This window comes from Schistocerca serialis, chromosome 2, assembly GCF_023864345.2.
Source record: "Schistocerca serialis cubense isolate TAMUIC-IGC-003099 chromosome 2, iqSchSeri2.2, whole genome shotgun sequence".
NCBI classification, from domain to species: Eukaryota; Metazoa; Arthropoda; class Insecta; order Orthoptera; family Acrididae; genus Schistocerca; species Schistocerca serialis.
The window spans coordinates 494,735,315-494,762,428 of NC_064639.1; the positions used below are offsets into that span (position 1 = coordinate 494,735,315).

The 27,114-nt window shown below is 37.5% G+C and overlaps 1 protein-coding gene across 2 annotated transcripts in view; it reads left to right on the forward strand.

The window, feature by feature from the left end:
• The window catches only part of LOC126457429 (male-specific lethal 3 homolog), a 149,215-nt gene that overhangs the window by 103,149 nt on the left and 18,952 nt on the right, over positions 1-27,114 (forward strand). The window contains exon 8 of one of the 2 annotated variants that reach the window (XM_050093699.1): positions 25,013-25,232. In XM_050093699.1, coding sequence (XP_049949656.1) covers positions 25,013-25,232 — 220 coding nt within the window. The remainder of the gene's footprint in view (positions 1-25,012; positions 25,233-27,114) is intronic. The other variant, XM_050093700.1, reaches the window with a different exon arrangement.

A 27,114-nucleotide genomic window follows, 5' to 3' on the forward strand; every position in this document is an offset into this window, starting at 1 on the left:
ATAAGGTGCACGTTAAATAAACTGCTCCTTGTTTAGTCATTTACACACCTATGAACAAATAAACTTCGCCAAATTACTGTAGATGCTGGAATGCCCAGTTGCTTGCAAATAACGCAAAATAATGGTCAAAACATCTTACTTTAAGTCTGACGACATCTGAAGGGTAGGAGTTTCAATGGACAACCAGGCCTCATCCCCTTTGATCCATCTGTGACCAAGACAGTAACATTGGCTGCTATCACAACCTTAACAATGCATCACACGTGACACGAGTCACGCAAAACATAAACAAAATGGCATGGCCTCCTGTACACTCCCAGACATCCGAATTAAGAGTTCCTCCTCCAGACCGACGCTCCCTTGCAAACACGGCAGGCAGCTGGCCGCAGCAGTGTCACAGTGCCCTCTGGCTAGGGTAAGGAAACAACAGAGCACGAAGCGGGAATTTCAAAAGGAACGTGCTACAGACAGGGAGGAAACACAGAGAGCCAACCATGACATTTTGTCACGGTTCATGTACTTCCTGAAATTTCATGTAGAAGTCCTGTTGAAGTCTCATATGTTGTTTTTGTTCTTGAAATCTACTTGAGTCTGTAACAATGAATAATTTTGGCAGCATGTTTTATGTTCGAAAATTTCATCCAGATACCTTGGTTCTTCAGTGAATTTCATTTCTGCCTTACAATCTGCGGTTGTCTCGAAACATCACAACATTCACAGGCTCACCACGAATATTAAGTCATTTTTGTAATGAGGCTTTTCTTTTATCTACATTGGCTAGTGATTCTTGCAGTTGCTTCCAGTTGGTTGGCCTCAGATACTGTGTGAAACACTGTTGATTACCTCTCTAGGCCCTCCTAGTGTTCATTGAAAGAAGCTTAATTTTGATCTTGGTGAAATAGTGATGCTGGCCAAGATTTTAATTTTTTGTGACTTTCATGCCCTGGATCTCCTTATTTGCTTTCTTTTAGTGATGTGTTCTATTTAGAACTCATTAAGTGTGGTGTTTTAAATCCAAGTAGTAGTAGGTTTTTTTTTTGAGGCAGCTGATTTAAAGATAAGACAGAATGCCTTGGAAATTTCCACAAGTCTCTTCACATTTCAGTTTCTGTGGTGAGTGGGATAGTGTCACACATTTTGTGGGATTCAATTTTTAACATGCATTACAATCCCTAACAAGCTTGATTATATATTTCTCTGGAATATTATAGATGATGTATCTCGGTCCCTTTCTGCATTCACCATTTGGGTCTTGTTTGTTTGGATGAATGAATAAGATCCTTATCATTGTAAATGTTCATATTCCAAAGGTAAGGTTGACTCTGTTGTCAGTGGAGGAAAAGTTGGTGATTTAATCTAGAAACCTTTTGTTGACAATAAACCTGTACCGAGGTGAAGGGTACTTCCCATTACACACTTGCCAAGTTTGCATTCAAGCATCTTGTAACCCTGAGATTGGAAGCGACATTCAGCGGTAATCTTTGTTTTCTAATTGCTTCTATTAAGTCGATGTTGAGAAAATGTGTTATTGGGGTGTTGAAGTTGTCTGGTTTTATGAGCAAGTTTACATTAATGTTTTCAAAGAAATTCCATTCCCTGTGGTGGATCGTGTATCTAGGCATGTCCAGTACATGAAAGCATATTGGTGCAGCAGCTACAGAACCGGAAAGCCTGCACATGTCGGCTGCAATGATGAATTGGTTGTCACCAGGGGTGGTAGCATCTGCTGAACTTTCCTCCATGCAATTAGCAATTAAAATAATGTTGACTTGGTAAGTGATGTTTCACAATGTGTTAAGTACTGCTAAAATCAGCTTTATTATTTCCAGCACTGTTCAGTTTCCGTGCCGAGCTTCCTGCTTGTTACTCAGCCCTCCATTGGGTTTCTTGGCTTAACAAGAGCATCTCTTGTAGGTTACATCCTTAGTTGGGAAAAAAGAGGCTACTGTGGTTCTCTTTCTGAAACCAACATGTGAATATTGCTGATGGCCAACAATGATACATTACACTCCCATTTGCCAAGAGTCACTGTGAGCCCTCCCAGATAGATTCACGGGCCAATATTCTTTTGAGGAGTTGGTGTGTTGTGATCTTCAGTCTAAGATTTGTACCATGCATTTATACACACTAGTCTATACATTGTATAACTATTGCGAGCTACATCCACATGAATCTATTGTATTTGATCCTAAGCCTCATCTAACACCACCAACCAACCCCCCCCCCCCCCCCTCCCCCCTCCATCCGTATAGTATCAGCAAGTTAGAGAGCCACCTTCTGAACTGAGAAAAGTATTACAAAAATTTTTACAGTTCAATAACTGTTACTTGTTATAAAGAAGAAATTCTAATACACATATCAAACTGAAGTGCCAAAGAAACTGGCATGCGTATTCAAATACAGAGATAAGTAAACAGGCAGAATATGGTGCTGGGGTTCAGCAACACCTGTATAAGACAAGTGTCTGACGCATTTGTTAGACCAGTTACTGCTGCTACAGTGGCAGGCTATCAAGATTTAAGTGAGTTTGAATGTCATGTTATAGTTCGTGCACAAGCAATGGGACACAGCATCTCTGAGGTAGTGATGACGTGGTAAATTTTCCTGTACCACCATTTTATGAGTGTACCGTGAATATCAGGAATCCGGTAAAATATCAAATCTCCAACATCGCTGCGGCCGGAAAAAGATCTTGCAAGAATGGGACCAACGACGACTGAAGAGAATCGTTCAATGTGACAGAAGTCAACCCTTCTGCAAATCACTGTAGATTTCAGTGCTGGGCCATCAACAACTGTCAGCATGCAAACCAATTGACAAAACAACAACATGGGATGGGCTTTTTGAGCTGAAGGCCCACTCTTATACCCTTGATGATTGCACGACACGTAGCTTTACGTCTCGCCGGGGCCTGTCTACACCGTCATTGGACTATTGATGACTGGAAATATTTTGCCTTGTTGGATGAGTCATGTTTCAAATTGTATCGGACTGACATGTACGGGTATGGAGACAATCTCATGAATCCATGGATCCTGCCTGTCAACAGGGGACTGTTGAAGCTGGCCTGTAATGGTTTGGGGCATGTACAGTTGGAGTGATATGGGACCCTGATACTTCTAATACGACTCTGACAGGTGACATGTACATAAGCATCTTGTCTGATCACCTGCATCCAGGACAATGCAACACCCCATACGTCCACAATTGCTACAAAGTGGCTCCAGGAACACTCTTCTGATTTTAAATACTTCTGCTGGCCACCAAACTCCCCAGACGTGAACATTATTGAGTATATGTGGGGTGCCTTCAAACTTGTGTTCAGAAGAGATCTCCACCTCCTCGTACCCTTATGGATTTATGGACAGCCCTGCAGGATTCCTGGTGTCTGTTCCATTCAGCACTATTTCAGACATTAGTCGCGTCCGTGTTGTGTTGTGGCACTTCTGCATGCTCGCCGGGGCCCCTACACAATATTAGGCTAGTGTACCAGTTTCTTTGGTCTTCAGTGTACATACCATGTACATACATAGGCCATTTTGCCACTTTTTGCAGGCCATGGTCATTCAGTCATGGACATATATAAGGGACAACTGTAATACACATAAAAATTGTCGTGGAAATTTAGTGTAAAAAATACAAAATACCAGGTGATCAAAAAGTCAGTATAAATTTGAAAACTTAATAAACCACGGAATAATGTAGATAGAGAGGTAAAAATTGACACACATGCTTGTAATGGCATGGGGTTTTATTAGAACCAAAAAATAAACAAAGTTCACAAAATGTCTGAAAGATGGCGCTGGACAGCAAAACATCAGTGACTGCGCATGACAGTCGTGTATAAAAGGAGCTGTAATGAGAGAGAGAATCAGATGCGCCAGCAGTCGCAGCCTGTTGACGTTACCTTAAAAGGCGTTTTTAGTGAAGCTGTATTATCAGAATGGGGAATGTGCTTGTTCAGCGTTACGATCCTATTGCCATAGGAAGGGGATTCGAACGGGTAAAGGTCCGTTGACAAATGCAGCTGTGGCGAGAATGATTTCGAACTTCGAAGCAATGGGTTGTTTAGACAATAGACCCTGTAGTGGCCGACCGAGCGCAAGATGTAATGCTGCTGAGACAGTTCAGGAAGAAATGGAGACTGTATCGGGTTCGTCTATGCACGGGGAAGTCGGCACTTGTGTAGCCACACATCGCACCAGCATTCCATACACTACTGTTTGGTTGGCACTTAGGTGTACCCTCTGATGCTATCCGTACAAAATCTATCTGAATCATGAACTGTTACCTGACAATTTAGTGAAGCGGCGGGCATTTGCGGTGTGGGCGTTTCAAAAGATGGCGGAAGATGACGATTGGTTGACTAACGTGTTGTGGACTGACGAAGCTCATTTCACACTCCGAGGGTCTGTCAATGCCCACAACTGCAGAATTTGGGTTACCGAAAATCTTAGAACTGTCGTGGAAACTCCATTGCATGACGAGAAAGTCACGGTATGGGTTGGATTTACTACATCTACCGTTATCAGGCCTTTTTTTCTTCGAGAAAATGCGTGATTCTGGTTTTGTAACTATCACTGTGACGGGTGAGAGGTACGCTGATATGTTACAGAATCGCATCATCCCCAGCCTGGCTGATAAACACTTGGTGGAACCTACAATGTTTATGCAGGATGGTGCTTCACCCCATATTGCTAGATGCGTGAAAGATCTCTTGCGCGCGTCGTTTGGTGATGATCGTGTGCTCAGCTGCCACTTTCATCATGCTTGGCCTCCCAGGTCCCCAGACCTCAGTCCATGCGATTATTGGCTTTGGGATTACCTGAAGTCGCAAGTGTATCGTCATCGACCGACATCTCTAGGGATGCTGAAAGACTACATCCAACGCCAATGCCTCACCATAACTCCGGAAATGCTTTACAGTGCTGTTCACAACATTATTCCTCGACTACAGCCATTGTTGAGGAATGATGGTGGACATATTGAGCATTTCCTGTAAAGAACAATATCTTTGCTTTGTCTTACTTTGTGCTATTCTGATCAGATGAAGAGCCATCTGTCGGGCATTTTTTGAACTTTTGTATTTTTTTGGTTCTAATAAAACCCCATGTCATTCCAAGCATGTGTGTCAATTTGTACCTCTCTGTCTACATTATTCTGTGATTTATTCAGTTTTCAAATTTATACTGATGTTTTGATCACCTGGTATAACATTTCAAGGTGAATGTAAGTCATTGATGAAGACATTCCAGTGTAACTTTATATGTTATGCAACAGAACCATGATTATGCCAAACACACACAAAGTTTCAGATCCAATAAATTTTGCTCGTATTCATGTTGATAGCTGAAAGCAGACTGCCGGGCAGCATTCAAACTGACTATGTAGTGTTTTGCATGGTAACTTAGAAACATAATAAATAAAAATTTCCATTGTATTGAATCATATGCAAAAGAATGATCATGATGTACAAGTAAAACTTTTACAGCTGTGAGAAAGGTCTACAGAGTTCTTTATATTAAAAGATAGCAAGAGGCACTACTAATCGGCTACAACAGGCATACAGTTTGAAAATACATGTTACTCAGAACATTTGTGACGTTCACCTGCTATATTTCTGCGTTGATTGCCCTTGGTGTCGATGTACTGCGTTGTTGCACTGGCTGAAAAATGGCGGGGTTGGAAGTTCAACAATGACTACTTAAAATGATGTAGCCGACTGGTGCACATTTGCGTTTCACAGTTCTTTACTTTCACTATTCACAACCCCCCAATAATACACAGTTATATGACCAGTGAACTGTTGTTTAACTTTCGATAAATCTCATAAATAGGTTGCAGGCAAACATCCACATACTGCTACAATAGTTTACTGTTGAACATCTGCCAGCAGTAAAAGCTTAACCACACATTTCACAATCTTTCAGATAAGTTGAACAGACTCTGTCATTATTTTAACGCATGGCCTAATTGTGTTACACTTATTTCACAGATGAGTTGATGCATTGTTGTTGTTCTAACCAACACAGGTTTCTTGTCTGAAACTTGGCTGTGGACTGACTTTCTCAGAACCAAAAATCAGGCCCTTATATATCATCACAATAATAGGCCCTTAAACTACACATTGTTCAATGTTTAATTTACAGAAATTATAATTAAAACTTAACTCGTTAAATTAACTGCATTCATCGAAAAATTGCGTCTTTTTAACAGTTACTTCTACTACAAGGGTTAACCCATATTATTTGTTTGAATCATGAAATTAACGAATATAGTTACGCAAACAATACTTTCGACAAAACTGGAAATCACTTTCGAATTAATTAGGAGCTGGCGTTGCTAACATGTTTTCGAATAGAGCCAAATAGATCCTTAAGAATACTATTAATTGTTCTTCCAAATGTTTACAATTAGTACAGAATTTATATTTGTTTATAAGATCTAGTGCTATATCCTTTAAAACTGAGGGGCAACATTTCTCTTTTCTGGAAATGCAGGTTACACTTATGTATGTTAAAGGTAATTAGTCAGAAATGAAAAAATGAATTTTAACGAGGCAGATGGCAAAACAAGAGGGGGTAGTAAAAATATCCCAGCTTGCTTCGTCACATCACCCCCTCATTGGATTGACCAGGTAGATATTGCAAATAGCTGATCGGGCGATTCAGTGTCCACAGGTGACCGAAGGCAGTGGATTTAACAATCTAGAAAAAAAAATATTGCGTACGAAATCTTATCAAAACTACAGCACATAGGTTTTTCAGATTCATAAAATATTTACATACAGTACAATGGCGCAAAATATCCACAAGTTATACTTTTAACAAAAATTATGCATCTACATCATAAGTGATTCCTTTTTGGGTAAACAAGGATTACATTCAAAGATATATACCATTTTATACAAGTTATATCTTGCTCATAAAAAAATCATCATTGGTTGCAAAAAGTTACATTACACTGTGCATTGCAGAAAATTTCAATTGCTCAATGTTCAGTATTTTTCACAAGTACTTCCACACTTTCAATGAGTGCTTACACATTTTCTCATCAAGTTGTCCATGCCTTCAACAGGTCCAAGTGGCAGTTACTAAGGAAATGCACTGCTGTCAGTTCCCTTGGAGTTGGTTCTCTTCCACCACAGTACAAGAAGAAATTAGACAAAATACCCTACTTTAGTACACTTACTTTCACTTCTAACTTAAGTATAAGAGAAAAAAAGTTTCACACTAAAAATGGTAGTCATTACTTCATAAATAGATACTTTATACAGTTCTCGTAACATCACAATAATTAACCCTAAAATTGAGTATAATACGAAATGTGTGGACTAGTAAACATTTAAAATCAAGCGCACATTACACTACAAAACATTACACTAAGTCATAACTCTGTCAAACTGGTTAAACTTGAAAGACTTTTGTTTCTTTCCCACTTGCAAAAATCAACCAAGTGTCTAAAATATGTTCATTACCTCTAGTAAAATCTCAAGCTGTGCAGTAACACATATTTACTAATCATTATGTTAATGAAAAAAGAATAGAGTCACCATCACATAACTTAATTACTATTCAAATCAAAATTAATGGGATGGAAGTTGTACCAAAGCATTGCCCCATTTCTCTACTCAACTCTGAGCACTACTCTCATTCAACCAGAAAATTAAATCCTCACAAAATGTTGCCAACTAGTTGACCTGTCAGAATATTCACATCAGTCTACCCTCACAGTTATGAGATAATCTGCAAAATTACTTTTCTTCGTCCCAGTATTACCAGTTTAAGCTCATAATTCCTCAGAACACAAATAGAAGCTTTCAGATAACCTATAGATCCAATGATGCAGCACTATATAACTTGTATCTCACTAAAATATTGCTCTTTCTTTTAAGCTCTCATTCCCAGCTGCAGTGTCTTGAATTGCACAATATACACAGTATCCAATGTTGCCTAGTTCAAAATTTAGATCTTCAATACAATTACACCACATTTGTTTGTATACAGTTATCCTTTTCATTAATCATGTCTGTCAGCTCCATTATTTTACTTACCTTCTCATTTCGTTAGCTAGTGGAGTGCATTGACAAAAAATATCCCTACTGCCGAGACAGGCTCCCTAACCATTAAGACCCTAACATTATTCATATTTTTTTTATTTCATTATTGTTTTATTATCTAATAAATATACACCTGCTCTGCTTATCCTGTATAAAATTGATTCTACTGAAAAACACTCCACAGTAACAGATCCTTATGCGAAGGCAAACTTAACTCTCGTTACTGATGAGACAAAATAATCACTTTGAAAAACTATTTCACCGTATCCATCAAATTGCTTGAGATTCTAGCCTGAAGGGCAATATACATACAAATCTTGCTTATACATTCCACACATTACTCCAGGCAACTATGTTTAAAGTTGTAATTCCTTAATCTTAGAAAAGCCTGTACCGTGACACACTTCTATAGGTGGATAGTTATCTCAGTATACTGATGCCTTTAAATGCAAACACTCCTATTATATCACAGTTAATGTTAAGACCTGGTAGACAAGATGGTTTTTACCACATATTGCCTCTGCTCCTGCACTAAATTATACTAAATTCACACATGAGCTGATTAGTTCATATGTTAATTATCCTCCGCATATGCTGATGCCTTTAATTTTCAGTTTACCTTACCTCTTTGTTTGACAGGAACTCCTTAACCATGGTACCAATTTACTTTCTTCCATCCTCTTGTGATTCCATTTCTCATAACTAACACAACATAATGTCTGCTTGTGTCTGTATATGTGTGTGTGTGTGTGTGTGTGTGTGTGTGTGTGTGTGTGTGTGTGTGTGTGTGTTTCCGCTCCCGGGATTGGAATGACTCCTTACCCTCTCCCTTAAAATCCACTTCCTTCTGTCTTTTCCTCTCCATCCCTCTTTCCTGACGAAGCAACTGTGGGTTGTGAAAGCTTGAATTTTGTGTTTGTGTTTGTTAGTGTCTCTATAAACATACCAATGCTTTCGTTTGGTAAGTTAAATCATCTTTGTTTTTAGATATAACACAACATAAAATATATATAACACTGAAGAAGACTTTTCTAAAATATTCCTATTCTAAAGTATCCTACTGTACAAAATCACATGAAAGTCAAAGTAGAATGTCTCTAATTCACTTATAAACTACAGATAGGATAGGAGAAGAGTTTGACTGCCTCAGGAAACATGAAAAATGAGACAGACAGCTGGGGTAAGCATTAACGCTACATAATGAATCCAACACAGAATGTTGAACCCCCTACTTGCTTGTAGGTCTTACTTGTGGTTCAATGCACAATATAGTAAGTTCCTCCTCTCCTTTTATGGGATAAACATTGCTACCCACACCATCATTCAACATCTCAGAAGAATTGGAATTTTCGCTTGTCTTACTGCTATCATTTACATTACCCTTACCTGTGATTACATCACATTTGTATACAAGTGGCTCTTCATCACTACCAGCTCTAGTGGGAGCCAAAACTGGAGCATTATCTAGTTTAAATGGTTTGATCCCGAATTAAAATCATCTCCTCCATTTCTTTTACTTGAATTTCTCCTACCATTTCTGTGCCCATTCTGGCTATCCTCCACCCAACCATTCCTTGAATTTCTACTGTTCATTAGTCCTGTTCATCCTATTTGCCTTAAATTCTCTCCCTGATTGATTATTGTCATAAAAATTCCTCCTACGATCTTCTGCTTAGGGCTTCACCCTCTCCACTTTATCAACATAATTCGAGAAATCACTAATATTATCCCTAGGGGTAATTATCTAACTTTCTGAGGCAACTTAGTTTCTAAACCCATAATTATTGATTCACTACCTAGATCCTTGTCCAAATATTTCAGTTTGTTTATCCAAAGCTGACAAAAACCTTTCCAGTACCCTTCCTAGCATCAAATCTCTCTCCTCCCCAAAATTCACTCAAAATTCTCTGCTGCTTCTCTTTCGACCAATATTCATCCAAAAATTATTTTCTCAAAACTTTGCCACAAAGTACAACTATCAGCTACCTGCACTGCCCATCCATAAGCATCCCCTTTCAAAAAACCTCCCACAAATGACTTTTCTCTTTGTCTTTCCATGTTTCAGGCAAATCATTAAATTCTCCAATGAAATCCAGTGGATGCACTTCCCCATATGGTTCAAAATTATTAAATTTCTTACAACTAACAAATGAAGGACTGGTTGGAACACTACATACTCTATTTTTTAGATTTTGCACCTCTCCTATCTTTTCTCCATTTCAGCCAATTTTGAATATTTCCTTTTACCAGTTTTTCCTCTACCATTACTGCACACTTTGTTTCCACATCCATTTCTAAATCCTTCTTAATCTGATCAGTTTGGTTCTCAAGTTTAACCCTGTTTTCAGCACACAATTTCCTGGCAGCCTTGACTTCATCCTTATACTGTTTTTCGGAAGCCTCCACCCTCCTATTACTGTCATCACAAAGCTTATGTGTCTCTTCTACACACTTACTACTCATCAATGTTAATTTCATTAGTGTTATGTACTGCTGTCTTTATCTTTTCATCACAATCTTTAGCCACCGCCTCAACCTTGTTATTTAATTCTGAAAGATTAGAACTGACTACCTTACTCTCCTTTTTAATTTCTTTCTTCAGTTCATCCTTTAAGTTAACGATATCGGTTCTAATGCTATCTGTTTTCTTTTCCACCCTGCTGATGTCTTTTTTTCATACTACTAATGTCTTCTTTCATACTATTTTCCACCCTACGAATGTCTTCTTCTGTACACATACTACTCAAGCTTTTCGTAATTTGCCTTAACATCGCTTCCACTTTTCTGTCTGCCATAAACTTTTGCCCTTGTTGATTTTCGCTACTATATTCCTCCTCCTTAACCTTAACGGTCTCATCCACTTCAGTACTGTTTTCATCCATTTCGCTCACATCACCACACAATGTAGATGACACTTTAAGCATTTCATCTACAATAGGACTTTCGTCCCCATCGTTCAAAGTTACATTCATGTCTGATTTATAACCACCATGGTCTACAGAACCAGTCTCCTGTTGTCCCTTGTCTCCCATTACACTGTCTTGTTCGTTAAGGCCACTCATTATGTATCACTTAATATAAAACAGCTTTTGCTATGAATTACTTTGTTTTTAATCACTCGTTTGCTGCTGCAGCAGTTGTCATCTCGATCTTATCGTCTGCATGGCAGCTGCAAGTTGTAATTCTCTCAGCGAGGCATCTTGTTTATCCCAGTCAGCTGTGCTGATTGGCTGCACCTGTACTCAGTGACTGCTTCCATAGAACGTGTTCGCTGATTGGCTGCTGTCCTACTGTGGACATGGAACCCATGCACTGATAGGCTGTTGCGTCTCCTTTGTTAAAACTGTACTGTAAACCACTCGTGAGTTCACTGTCAAAGTTTGTGAGTCGTCGTTTATTGTGCCCACATAAAATAGTGCTCACCTGGGGCACTGTATGTGACATTTGCCTGCTTTGTTTCTTCGTTGATTGTCTTTGGTGTTGATGTATTGTGTTGCTACACTGGCTAAAAAATAGGGGGTTGGAAGTTCAATAATGACTACTTTAAATGATGTATGTAGCTGACTGGTGCACATTTGTGTTTCACAGTTCTTTACTTTCACTGTTCACAACACCCCCCCCCCCCCCCCCCCAATAATACACAGTTATATGGCCAGTACACTATTGTTTAACTTTCGATAAGCCTCATTAATAGGTTACAGGCAAACATCCACATACTGCTACAATAGTTTACTGTTGAACATCTACCAGCAGTAAAAGCCTCACCACACATTTCACAATCTTTCAAATAAATTGAACAGATAGTGTCATTATTTTAACACATGGCCTAATTGTGTTAGACTTATTTCACAGTTAAGTTGATGCATTGTTGTTGTTCTAACCAACACAGATTTCTTGTCTGAAACTCTGCTGTGGACTGTCTGTCTCGGGACCAAAATTTGGGCCCTTATATATCATTACAATAATAGGCCCTGAAACTACACATTGTTCGAAGTTAAATTTACAGAAATTACAATTAAAACTTAACTCATTAAATTAACTGCATACATTGAAAAATGGCGTATTTTTAATAGTTACTATTACTACAAGGGTTAAGCCGTATTATTTGTTTAAATCATGAAATTAACAACGATAGTTATACTAATATTTTTGATGAAACTAGAAATTACTTTGGAGTTAATTAAGAGCAGGCTTTGCTAACACGTTTTCGAGTAGAGCCAAATAGATCCTTTAAGAATGCTATTAATTGTTCTTCCAAATGTTTACAATTAGTACTACAGAATTTATATTTGTTTATAAGTCAAAAATAGAATTTAAGTTGCAAAACAATTACTTATTTCACCCTATAACAAAATATTCTAACTAGTAATATTCAAAATATATTAGAAAATCAATTTCATACTTAAAACCAAGCACAAAATTAGACCCGGTGCTATAGTCTTTAAAACTGAGGGTCAGCTTTTCTCTTTTATGGAAATGCAGATTATACTCACATATGTTAATGGTAATTAGTCAGAAATGAAAAAATGAATTTTGAGGTGGCAGATGGCAAAACAAAAGGGGGAAGTAAAAATATCCTAGCTTTCTTCATCACATATTGTACAAACATTTGAGATATTTGACAAATATTAATAAAAGATTAATGAATAATTAATCAGAAAGCTCTATTCTAACGTTTGTAATTGATGTAGACCACACAGGAGAATTCTGCTGAATAATTGTTATTCTTGAAAGCGTATCTCAAAAAAATGGAAAGTGGTCCTACAATAACTATGTATAATAGAGACAGAAATAATCTTATTAAATACAGTAAAGTTCCATTGAGAGTGTTAGGAGAATGGTAGAAAAATCCCCAAACTAGTCATCAAAGGCAAGTGAAAACTATTTCTGTGATCACAATGGACAAAATATTCACCATTTCAAAACAGTTAAAGAGTTCGGCGTGATGTTTTGCAAATTCATACTCTGTAAGTTCTCAATTCCAAAATAAAAATGGAAGACTTATTTCTGCACTGGAACACATTCAAACCTCACGAGCGTTAGAGTCCCTCCAAACTTTAGTCTTGTAGTTGCCATTCACCACCCAGAATCTATCATGTACAAGATAAAATACCACAGGCAGGTCTGCCTTCTTCCAGAAATGGACCTAAAGTGTACTGAATTCCTCGCTTGAGCATACCACTCAAAAGGTATCCATCTTGATTTGATTCTGGCAGTGTTCTACCGCAACCAGTTTGTGCATTTGCTGAAGACCATCACCACCACACATAAACCTTTCGTATGTTCTACAGATGATTTTGACTCAACTTGACCACCTTCTGCACTGAACGAATATTTAAATATAGGAATGTTATAAAAATACAAATAAAGGATTGTTCATAAATGAATGAAGCAGCAGTCTTGTGCAAGAACGCTCATGTTAATGGTGACATGCTGCCTTCAATTGCTGTGTTAGTGTGAAGGATATGATGTTCTGACAAACATTTGCATAATGAAAAGGTTATCAAAAACATAATAAATCAGTAACTAAAATAGATACAGGTACATAGCTTCCAAGAATGATAGCTGTAGTCTAATGCTATAGTTTTTAAGAGATTGAAAATGTTGTTGTGTAATTGGATGTGCCTCATTATTCTGAGATCGCAGATTTATTAAGGTTTGCTGTATTATGTGATTGTAATTTATTATATAATTTCAGAGAACTGTAAGAAGCTATATTCCAGCCTGTCTGAGACTCCGCCATTACCTCATCTTTGGCTAAATGCGCAACCATCATCCAAATACCCCACACTAAGTTTTACTCATTTCCTGTTAAGTGCTGTTTGCCTTTGTACCTGGGCAGCCAGTGCTGTACCAGTCACTTTGCTGGACCAGCAAAACATGTGGTCTTGTCTCAGTTATACCAATGACTACAACACTGCTCCATATTGCAGTAATAGTTCTTTACAACTAATATATTGCCATAATACATGTTTACAATGATAGTCCATATGTAATACTGCAATATATTGTAATGTAAATCTCCAAAACATTTTGTCTGTGCACAAGACAAGCCACTTCACAGCACTGTCCTTGATTTCACCTATTTAGCCTATGTTGACATGGACACATCAGGCAATATCCTATGAGCAAAATGTATTTGATCAGAAACTTTGTGTGTGTGTGGCATAATAATCATGGTTTTATTGTGTAATGTTTACCATTATACTGGAGCATTTTCTTCAGTGAGACTTGTTCACCTTGGGCATGTTGTATTCTATATTTTTGATGTCATATTTTCCATAACTATTTTTATTTGCACTACAGTTGTTCCAAAATGAGTAAATGCCCATACACTAGATAGTGACACAATGTCCTTTGTATGTAGTTGGTATGTACCACATGTTCCATTTTATAATTAATATTGATTATTTGACTGTAAAAATGGTATGTAATACTTCTTTAGATCTGAAGATGGCAGTGTAATTTGTCCAAACTAGGTTTGTGTGTGCGTGTGCACATGGGAGTGGGCGTGTGTGGTGTGTGTGTGTTAGTGATCTTGGCAAATCGACTTCTGTGTTAAGCAGATTACATTAGACCATACACCCACTTTTACGTTCGCGGAATTAATGTTTTACCGCCATTTACAACATTCCTTATCATTCCCATGAAATTTCAAGTGTCCACAATGTTAATTTGTACCCAATTTTGTGTTAACATATTTAAAATTTTCCCATGATTTATGCTTTATGGAGAAATGTTCATGAAGGGAAAAAACTGATATAATTGATGTAAAATGATGCTGGCATGGCGTTGGCCTTCAAGTAGTGTTTACAAACATTGCGTGATTAAGTTTCTTGACACTAGGTCACTCTACTCCATGGACTGGAACCGGTAAATGGTTTACCCATTGGAACTATTCGTGCCGTATGTCCTGCTACTACCAAGCTCTAGTCTGTGTGGTTGATGGGAGTAACTAGGTTGGTTCGAATAATTGTTGTGATCATCATGACACCTTCGTTGAACCATATTTAGCGTGTTTCGTCGTCTAGACATTTGTAGCGCTACCGTATTTACTCGAATCTAAGCCGCACTTTTTTCCGGTTTTTGTAATCCAAAAAACCGCCTGCGGCTTAGAATCGAGTACAAAGCAAGGGGAAGTTCTGAAATATGTTGGTAATATGCCGTCGAATATATGTAGCGCTACACAGGCATGCTTTGTAGGCACAAAGATCAATACTGGCACCAAAACATCTGCGTCAGTAAATAAATTAAAAAAAAAAAGGTGGAAGACGAGCTTTTTTTTCTCCGCCCTGAGTTTCGACCACTGCATTTTCATACATTATCCAACGAAGTAAATACAAATTCTGTATTGTTCATCATCGAATGTAGGCAGAATTTCAATGTACTACGAAAATCCGACTGGCAAGACTGTTTGGGATGTTTGTCAATGTGGCCAACTCTACGTTCTGAATTTTTTCCTACCTGTGAGAAGAGATGGTTGCTAATAGGAACCTGACGAAATGTGAATCACATGCAGTATTCTCCTCACCATAAGAAAGAATACGAATATAAACATTTTGCCATGTATTCTTTCCTGTATGCCTTATAAACTAAGAAACTAGAGTGAGACAACAGCAAACGCGTAAGAATATACATATCGTATCATGTTTATATTCGTATTATTCTTATGCCTAATAGTGATACAGTCAGAAATGAAGCACGGCAATTGACTAGATTTTTAAATCTAAGATTAATTTCTGTGCGGAATTTGATGTACTAAAGAAGCGGCCGCAAAAATTTTCAAACGGAGAAAAATTTTCGCCTAACTCTCGTTCAGAACATGTTCTATCATACGCAGTCTATTATTTGGTTCCTGTTGATCATTATCAAAGAAAGCAGCAGTGTAAGTAACAACAAATAGCAGTCTCTTGCCATTGTTTCGCTAATGAGACGATTTCTCTGTTTCTTTTTTTAATTGTAAGCGGCGGTAGCGCGCACAACAGCAAGCCGTGCCGCGAGCGGCGACAGGCCGTAAACACGCACTATCAGAATGCGACAAACAATGCACGACACAGTACAGTAATGCATTTTCAGCTTAGAGTGACGTAAACACCTATAAGAAAGAAAACGGCACTTATCAGATCAAAGCAAAATAAGCAATCTGTTCAAACCAGACGAAGAACGTGAAAAAGGAAGGGTACTCGTATAAATACGGACGGAACGCCTGACGCATAGCAATGGCTATCTGGTAAACCTTAACTGCTAAGCTTACGACTCGAACCAAACTACTGTAGCTGTATCGTCATTCATTCGACCTAAATTGTGACTCGTATTACAATGGACCAACTTTGTTTCGATTTGTAGGTGCGGCCTAAAACTTTTCTCTCCCCTTGAATTTCGAGTCTCAAATTTCACGTGCAGCTTAGATTCGGGATTTTTTTTTCCCCTTTATTTCGAGTCTCATTTTTCAGGTGCGGCCTAGATTCGAGTGCGGCTTAGATTCGAGTAAATACGGTAGTTGACACCTTCGCTGACTTTGCGTTAGTCAAATGGTTTTTACACATTTTCTCATGCTTAGCAACACGTTTCCAGAATTTATTCTCATGGCCAGGTGCAATGTTTATTTATTCACATGCGTATTTTTGTGATGTTTCACAAATTTCTACGTCATTGAGGAGGCAGACAGTTACAATGTAAGAGATGCAGAATAACACTTATGTAAACACCAAACAAAACACTTACGTAAATATTTGCACCTGACAGTGAGAAAAAAATTCTCAAAATGCGTTGTGCTAAGCATGAAGAAGTACATGTCTGGTGCAGTGTTTCATTCTTTAAGTAATGAATGACTGCTGCAAGCTTTCCAAAAACATCGATTGTGATGCATGGAATTAAGTCAAACATTTCTACTTCCAGACGGTTGTCAGTTACAGTTACACCAGCAGTTTTTATTAGATAATAAATCTTTATTAGAAAATAAACAAGTTCCTGTCATGTATTTTGGCGCCTATTTTGCACATATATCATACATAAATTGTGAAAATGCAAAGGTAATCCTATATGTAACTTTTACTGCTTAAAACATTATTTCCCACATACTACATTTTCGCGCAGTTTACATTATTTTTTTAAATCTCTTGAGAAGCATACAAGTGGTTTTTCACTGTATTTTAGTTTATATTCAATCGTAATAAATTCCTCTTTCAGATATGCTGTTCTTACTGTTTCAAATCTGTTTTATATATCCTCTCTACCTCAGTCATCATCAGTTATTTTGCTGACCAAATAGTAACACTGTGTACTGCTTTGAGTGTCATTTCCATATCTCATGACCTCAGCATTTCCTGATGTAAAACTCCTTTTCAGTATTGTATCCATTCCATTCCATTCAATTCCTCTTCCAGGTTCTTTTGTACTTTTGTAATAGACACATATTCGTTTCCCCTCCCTGAACTTTGATTCCATTTAAAATTGCACCTTCATTTCCTTCACAGCTTGCTCAGTGTACGGACTGCATAACATCAAGGTAGGCTGCAATCATGTCTCACTCCCTCTTTTCATCTCCTTCAAATCTTAAAACTGTGGTTTGGTTTCTGTACAAGTTGTGATAAACTGTTTGCTCCCTGTATATTATCCCCGCTACTTTCAAAATTTCAAAGAATATATTTCAGTCAGAATTGTCAGGCTGTCTAAATCTACAAATGTAAGTTTGCTTGTCTTCAGCCTATCTTCTAAAGTAACACTTGAGGGTAAGTATTGTCTCAAATTTTGTTAGATTTCTGAAGGACCTAAAATGATTTGCCGTGAGGTTGGGCTCTACCAGTTTTACCATTCCTCTGTACATAATTTGGTGGTATCTTGCAGCCATTACTTATTAGACAGATAGTTTGGTAATATTTGCATCTCTCAGCACCTGCATTTTTGTAACTGGAAATATTACGTTCTTCTTGAAGTCTTACAGTATTTTACATAACAGGTGGAGTAGTTTTGTCATGTGTGCCTTGCCCAAGAATCGTGATTCTGAAAGAATGTTGTCTACACCAGAGACCTAATTTCAGCTTGTCAAATTCTTCATGTAATGTCATGTCCCCTATTTAATCTACATTGATTTCCTCTTCCCTTTCTGTAATATTGCCTTCAGGCTAATTTCCTTGTGTATCTCTTCTGTATGTTCCTTCCACATATCAGCTTTATCTTTTTTGCTTAATAATGGCTTGCAGTGTGTAGGAGTGCTGGTACGTTTGATGTTTTAAAATATCAGTATATCACTGGCTTGTGGTCGCAGCAGAGTGCACATTTTCCATGGACAGAGGATTGTCTTGCTGTTTAATGGTGACGTTGCTACAGTCCTAGCAGTCACACACTGTCGTGGTGTGGCAAAGAGAGTTATCATTAAGCTTGAACATAGAGCAGTTGTACACAGACATGCTGCAGATAAACACTATGAAGAAATCGCTAGAAAATGTAATTAATGGTTGAAAGAGTTAAATCAGTTCATAGGAAAAAAGTGTGTGACTAATACAGTTATTTTGTGGAAAGGGCTCAGGATTAGTTAACAGATTTAAGGTTGAAACAGTGTAATGTTTGTGAATCAGTAATCTTTGTGGAGAATCATTTCAAATGAAAAGGCTTCTGTGATCAGTGATTACCTGTTTAAGTAGTGTGGAAACACAGTGCAGCAATCATTATTTCAGTTCAAACATGGAACAAACATAACTGGAACTTCAGATTGGATGAACACAGGCATTGTTAGGGAAGTGTGTTACATGCTAAAGCGATAATGAAACAAAATAATTTGACGTGTACCATTGTTATTTCAGAGTGGCATTTTCCAATTTTCAGTGGAGTAACTTTAATATTGGAGAAATATAAGAGACTTATATTAATATTTGGCATATTGTCAGGTTTATTTCATTACAAATTCTATAAAGTTACCATACTAGAGTCCGGTAGCCACAAAAATTGATCTAAAAAATAAAAAAGACAATTTTTAAAAAACTGAAAAAACATTAGTGGAGCCATACAATTAGGTGCTGTTGATATCGTGTAGCTGCTTCTCTTTTCTCCAAAGGCCTCTTATTTTCTGCTTTTCCCCTAGTCATGCATGCTTCTGCAACATTGCAGTTCTCCTCCAGTCACATGTGCTTTAGCCATTTGAACGGTCACTCATTTTTTAGACATCAGAACTGCATTTTACATAGTTGAATATTTACATTTTTAATTTTTACTCCTTTGCTCGATTAAATTCAGTTCCTCCTGTGTTATCCAAAGATTTCTGATAGACAGTGTCTATTTTTGTGTTTCATCCCTATTTCATCTCTCAGAGCTGCCTGTTTGTCATGTATTGTATTCCTTTCCCCTGTTTCAGTCAGTTGTTACCTAGTGCATAATGGTCGCATTGAAACTCTCTACAACCTCTGGTTCATTCAGTGTATCCATCCCATTTGCTTAATTTCATACCTTTCTGCAAATTCTTCTGTTCTAATCTGAGTTTCATAACCAATGAATTGGTCAGAGCCCACATCTACCCATGGAAATGCTTTGCAGGTTAAGATTTGCTTTTAAAATTAGTCTTGCCATCATATAATCTATCTGTAACCTTCCACTGCCTCCGAGTCTCTTCCATGTATATGCCGTCTTTCATGAATCATAAATGAAGTGATAGCAATAATTCAATTATTCACCTTCCACTTTCATTCTGTACCCTCAGTTCATATTCTCCTACTAGTTTTCATTCTATTCCTTTTTCTGCAGTAGAAGCCCAGTCCTTCATCACAATAAAATTTTTGCCTTCTTTAACTATCTGAACAATTTCTTGTTTCTCAGAAGAGATTATTTCAATCCCTTCATCGTTGGGGCTGGTAGGCATGTAAACTTGTACTATTGTGGTGGGTGTTGGCTTTGTGCCTGCCAAATGCAATAATGCATTTGCTATGTTGTTTATAGTAGCTTACCCATTTTCCCACTTTCTTTTTCATTATTAGGCCTACTCTGGATTACACATACTTTAGTTTGTGTTGATATCCTTGTATTCATCTGACCATATGTCCTGTTCCTCCTGCCAGCACACTGCAGGCACTGGTATTCTCACTATAACTCAAACCTGTCACTTTCCTTTTTTGATTTCTCTGATCTAGTTACACGATTAAGGTATCTAACATTCCATGCTCCGACCCATAAAACACCCGGTTTGTTTTCCTAGTAATCTCACCGAGTAGTCCCCACCTGAAGTTATTGTTGGTTAATTATTTTACTTGCAGAATAATTTGCCCAAGAGCTATGAAGTAGAAGTGCAGGCCTTGGGAAGATCCATGCAACTACAGAAAAGGCTACTTGCCCCCTTTTCAGGAACCACAGGTTTATTTGCCTTCTCTACAGATACCCCTCCATTGTGGTTGAACTTAAAGTAAAGAGAGAGATCATTGAGGCACATTAGTCGCACCACTCAGCAAGATGTATGGATCATGAAAGAAAGAAATGGGTACTCCTTTCGATTTATCTACAATAGAGGTAAAAATAATGTTTGTGGTAAAAATAGTGTGTGCTGCAAGTGGCCAGTCATTTATTCAACATTTTTTGCTTTAAAAAGAATTGGTTGCATGTAAGACAGTACTCCAGTACATGAGATTGTCAGCTACTTGCATCCAAAATACCTTGGCATGCCGTATTCACGTGATGTAGAATCCCTAATTCAGCAGTCCAGTATTTGGACGTTTGTTTGCTCTGTTTCTCTGTGTACAGTATTCCTGTAATGTCCTTTTTCCACTCATTCAATTTTGGGAGTAAACCTGCATTATTTATTGAACAAGGACAGAATGTAGTTCGCCAAAAGATAGACTGGTTTTCTTGAAGCATAGAAGTTCTTCATACTCCATGCTAAAAAGATAAGTTACATACTGTTTTTACCTGATTGTAAGACAGATATTTTTTTCCAAAATTTGTCACTCAAAAAGTACAGGGTGATCGTGCATTTGCAGATGAAGCTTCAGCAATTGGGGTCATGTGAAGATTCATTTTAAAGAATTCAGAAAGTTGTGAAGTGTAAAAAACATACTCATACTAGCTTTTGTACTCCTGCCACTGGTGCAATTGCAGGCAATGTCTAATTTGGCTACAATTTGTGTTAGAGGACTATTAAAGAATTTCTTTCTTTAACATTTACTTGGTTTCTTTCTTGTAACATGAGCAAGCACCATGGCCGACTGTAGTTTGTCTGCCAAGTAACGGAAAGTGGCTGCTGTTACGCCTGCTGCATGCATGCCAAAGATATTGAGAGGATGAGATCCATGATGCTGCAGCAGGAAAATAAGAATCTATCGTAATTGCCTTGTGCCACAAAGATATTGTTCTTTATTAACAATAAATTTTTGTTAATTATTTTCTAGAGCGATTGGAGAAGATTATCACAAAAGTAATATTAGTTAGTTTACTCTGTTGAGCAAAATACAACATCGAATTATCAAAACATATTATACAGTACCAACCGAAAAGAAATTTACCTTTTTGTAACAGCAGTGAACAAGAGATTTTTTTTTTTTCTGAGTTAGCTGCCTTTTCATTGAACTGACTTTAAAATCGGGCAAATACTCAAAAGTGTTAGACATTTCTGCAGGAGACAATAAATCTAGAAAGGGACCATTGCATAATTACATGTTTCATGCAGCAATGCTGTCAGTGCTCCCATTATGGTACGAATGGAACAAAAGGGGATGTGCCAGTTGCTGGTTCTATGCAGCCAATTATGACATATTTGGACACAGTGGATGAAGGAAAATATTCATGTACCCTCATGTTAGTACAGTTGTGAAATCTGCTATGCATTCAGAAGAAATAACTTACATCCCATCATAATCACAACCTCAGAAATTGCAACATAATTGCAGGAAACAGTGAAATATTTGTGACACCAAAGATTATAAATTCCATTGCTGCTCATATACAGAGTTACATTGCCTCTTTATTTGCCTCTCTGTGGTTAAGAGGTGGTGGTGGTTAAAAATAGTCATACCACAGATGACCTGCTTTGATAGTAAGTAAAGAAGGAAGTGAAGATAAAAATTAATGCAAATGTCAACTTGTTTTGTGTCAAAATAGACAATCAGTAAACAGCATAAGTTTAGAATACGCACAGTGTTACTGTATTTAGACAGATACTTTACATCAGTGAAACAGTTCGATTTTTATTAGCCAGAATATGTAAAAAAAATTCTTCAAGGGCCTTTTTTAAAAAGAAGAGAAGAGGGTTGTCTTATCTTCAGGGTGGTCTTATGCTCTGGTAAATGTGATGTCAACAGTTTAAAAGTCTGATCCATTTTTACAATTTTATTTTCTCCATCTTTTTCCTGTCTGTTCCCCTCCTCTTGAGTTTCCTCTCATATTCCAGTAATAGCAGGGCAGGAGCTTGGAAGAGCATAATCAGTTTATATATTTTATAAACAGGCAAAATCAGGATTGATCCTAAGTTAGATCTCAGTGTCCTCGGACTTGATATTAAAAAATACTGTTTTCATTAATCTTTGTTGAAGGCCTGTAAGTAGGCTTCAAACATAATATCAACAAAAGAAGCTCTGTTTTATTAAGTAGTGTGTTATTTGATTATAACAATGGTGTAAGCACACCATTAGAATTATCTTGGTGAGATGACCGATAGGAGTGCCTGTGTCAATTGAAATTGAATGCTGGTAATTATTAACTCCCCTGCAATTGCCACCAACTTCAGGCAACACTGTCTTTAATGGGTTTAACATGTCAATAAATGAGATGTTTCCAAAGTAACTTACATGCAACAATTCACCGATCGTTTACTTGGCATAGAACTTCTGCGGTGTCGCCTCTTACTTGTAAAAACAAGAGTTTGGTAGTTCATGACAAGAGTTTGGTAGTTCTTGCTGCATCATGAAACATTTAGATCTATTTTGTTATGTATCTTCTCCAAAAAAGGAAAATTTAGATCCAGCATGTGCTCAGTCAAGAGAAAATACCACACAATTTGCAGTGTTGTGCATCATTTATCAACTGTGTGTGTGTGTGTGTGTGTGTGTGTGTGTGTTTCGCTGCAGTTGTTGTTTCTGAATGTTCCTGCATGCGAAAAGTTGATTCGTTGGAAAATCAGAGTTACATGTTCATCCTATTCAAAACGTGAAAGTAAATGTATTCAGCAAATTGAATTGCATTCATTTTCCTCTAACATCTTGTTTACTTTTTGCCATAATGATATTCGTTACTAATAGAGAACAGTATGCTTACAGGATACCTTCCATACTACCGAAGGAGAGATTTGCAATTCCTACATGACACTTAAAAAAAAAACTTGATACTGACAGCTGAGAGATTATTTCTGTAGTATATGATGTTAGACAGGGTGGTTATAATTAAACTTTCACTGCTTGAGCCTGTGTAAATACAAAACAACTTACCATATGGGTAAATAGGAATGTTGTATTTACAATCATAATAGTGTTAATGTCATGACTTGTCATTACGTGCTGTAACTGGTATGGTGACATAGGCTTGAAACACGAGCATCAGTGCGCGCTACAGTTGCAGACAGTTGATGTCAGTCTGGACAAAGTAAGCAGGGCTTTCATCGTAAAGCTGTTTTATTAAAACAACAGCAATAATGCTGCTGCTCTTCAGAAGCTTTGATGCATTAAAGGAATACAGAGGAGTCCTCTTTCACACCACGGTTGAAGAACATGTTTCGGAAGTCTGAATTAACTAGTAATTGCTCCTGGGAGAAGCTGATGGCAAATTGTGCCACAAATTGTTGAAGAATTTACTGTTGTCATGACTAAGAATGCTGGACGCAGTGTGGGATCTTCAAGCACTGCATGAGCTGTGTCATGACAGCTGAACATTCCATAGTCCACGGTTTGTTGTTTCTCTTCCCCATGTCCTTGTATGTGTTTCCACAAAGTATCATTTTGCTATTGTCACTGATCATTCGTGAGGGGCCTGTCAGGTAGCAAAGGTTTAGTTTTAACCACCTATTTATTTCTCTGTATTTGTGTAGTGTTTTCTCCTCTGATAAGATTATAGCAATTTTGCTTGCTTTTGGCATACAGAACAATATTTTGTAATTGGATAGATAAAAAAATCTATTCACCAAGCGGCGGCAGGCAAACGCAAACATGTAAAAAAAAAGGTTTTACATATGCAAGGTTTTTAAGTCTGTGGCTCCTTCTTCTGGCAGAAGGGGTGAAGAAAAAGACCGGAGAGGTTTAGGGAAAAGACAAGAGTTAGGAAAAGTCACCCAGAACCCTGGGTCAGGGGAGTTTACCGGACGGGATGAGAGGGAAAGACACTCAGAGACTGGTCGTGTGTGTGGGGGGGGGGAGGTCTATTTTTTATGAATGCCTTGTTGGCTGAAAGCTTATTTTGTGACAGTCTTTTTGTTGCACCGATCTGCAATTCAGCATCTCTGCTATATGGTGAGTAGCAACCTTTTTTGTGTGTTTTCTCTTGCTGTCATTTGGTGAGTAGATTTTTTTATCTATCCAGTTACATTATAGTGTGAAAAATTGATTACGTTCATCACTATATTAAAACAGTATTTTGTTTTGATGCATCACAATCCTTTGTGTTTGTGGGAAGCAATTTTATTGCATTATGAAGTTGCACAGGACAGTATAGAACACCCTCCAAAACAATGAGATATGACAGAACCAGTCATGTTATTAATTATTCACACCAGGTGCTCTCATCTTCTAATAGAAAATTGCAATAATTACCATTAAATATGAAAATTCCAATCTTGCCTCTGGTCACAACTGACAGTATCAGTTCATTATCAGTGGTGCCACAGCAAACGTGTCCTATTTCATACTACATCAAAATATAAAATAATAAATGTTTTGTGTATCATACATAATGCTGCTGAAATATATTTTTGATGAAAATTAGTTTAGGAAAATAATTTAACAGCATTATAACCTTTTTAAACAATAATGAAATGTTTCATAATTGTTTTAGGAACACCCAGTGTCAAAATGTATTCCAGATCTCAACATGTTGTAAATGCTGAAGGGAAAGGGTGCACTTTGACTAATGCTTCAGCTGGTGCCAGCAGTGAAGAAACAGAAAGCCCCAATCCCATGGGAACTCAGAGTACAAATAAAGAGTCATTTGTCCCTTCTGATCCCTGTAAGGAAGAAGCTTCCTCTGCATTCCATGATAATTTATCCAGGTGGATGTACTGTTTATTTATTTACATTATTACTTTTAAAATACTAATTTATTTCTGATTCAAGTAATTGTTTAATTATGTAATGTTTACTAAACCTGGTATTTTTGTGAACTCCTCTTTGCATGAGAATAGTTTTACTATATATTTATTATCACAGCTCTCACTTAAGATATTCTGATGTTAGTTTACCACAAACAGCCTCTGACCTTTTGCCTACATCTGCACACAACAATTTTCTTCATAAGGCCATTGTGAACTGTAATAGAGGTAGAGTAGAGCAACAGACACTTTTCAAGATAGCACACCTGATAGATCAGTTGAGTAGTACAGGGTCTGTACAGTTGTGGAACCTGGTCGCAAGTGGGCACTGCAAGTCTGTGAGCTGCCGCATCCATGGCAGCATCCGTGATGTCATCACCAACTATGGCTCAGCTGAGTGGGGTCACTGATTGGAGTACTGGATCTAGTAAATAATCAAAGATCATAGCAACAGTATATTCGTCAGGACTGTCTTTCCAATACAGTTCACACCTATGGCAATTTTAACAACACGAAGGTGTCCAAAGGGTTTAGTGTTGTATTGTCTGCAGTATTGTCACATGCCTGATCTAGCAGTGGCCTGGGCAAACTCTATGACATTACATTTCACCAGCCATATTTCTGGGTAAGGTATTCCATCACATTTGCTGAATTTGGGCTGTGTCACAAATTGTACGAACCGTAAATCCTTGTACTGCACATGCTTCTATTCTGCACTTCTTGCAGTGGCATTCCAGCTTACAAGGGGACTATACAGCAATATGAGTTACATAATTCTTTGTATTTGTGGTACATGAAGTTCAGAACTCAAATATAGCTCTCCCACAGCAATTAAATGCAACTCTCAAAAATACTTCAGAAAATCAACGTTGAAATTTTCTCACCATATTAAATATGCTAAACTAAAATGGTGTTCTTTGGACAAGCAGTGTGGCTGTGTGCTAGAGAGGTTGCCTGATGACACGTCAGTAGCCGGCATCAAATCCTGGCAAAATCAAATTTTTAACCAAAGGTCCATGGTCTATGATCATTTTACATGACATGTGAAATGCAAAAAGACAGGAGAAAAGCAATTGGTAATTTTTTAATTGAACAGTCTTTGTTAAGGATCTTTTATTAAAGATCAATAATTAAGAATTGCAGTTGTCATTAAAAATGACAATTTACTATGTTATTAGCATATATTTAATGAATTTTATATTTAAATGGCATAGGTATTGGAACTGAATTTTAAAAAAAATATTGAAATGAGACTTGATTTAGTAATCACTAGTCCACATGCTTCGTATATCCTATGCTTCACAGAAATGTTCATAGGACAAGCACTTTTGTTAAAAAATGTGGTTACATGTGGAGCTGAACCAAGACCACCCACGCAGTGAGCGATCACTCTACCAGAGAACCACACAACTTGCTGAAAAGTATGTACTTTGTTTTTGCATATTAAACATAGCTGGAAAAACTTCAAAAATCAATTTTCTTGAGCATTTTTGGGAGTTGAGTTGAACTACATTGTGACAAGTGTATTTCATTTCCGAACTTCATGTACCATAAATATTAAAAAAATTACAGAAATCAGACTGCCATGTGGTCCCCTTGCTAGACCATGGAAAGCATATGGTAAGAGTAGCTGGTCTATGCTCCACATCAGTCAAACAAATTGTTGTGCAATGTTGATCTTGAGACCCTACTCATTCCCTCTCAGAGTTAGTCATCACACATGACCAAACACTCAGTTATTATTCAGACTAAAAATTATTACATCTAGACAGACCATACATTGTCAGTGTTGGAGTCCTCGCGACACACCAGCAAGTAAATGCTGAAATGTGGATGGTGAACTTTTTTA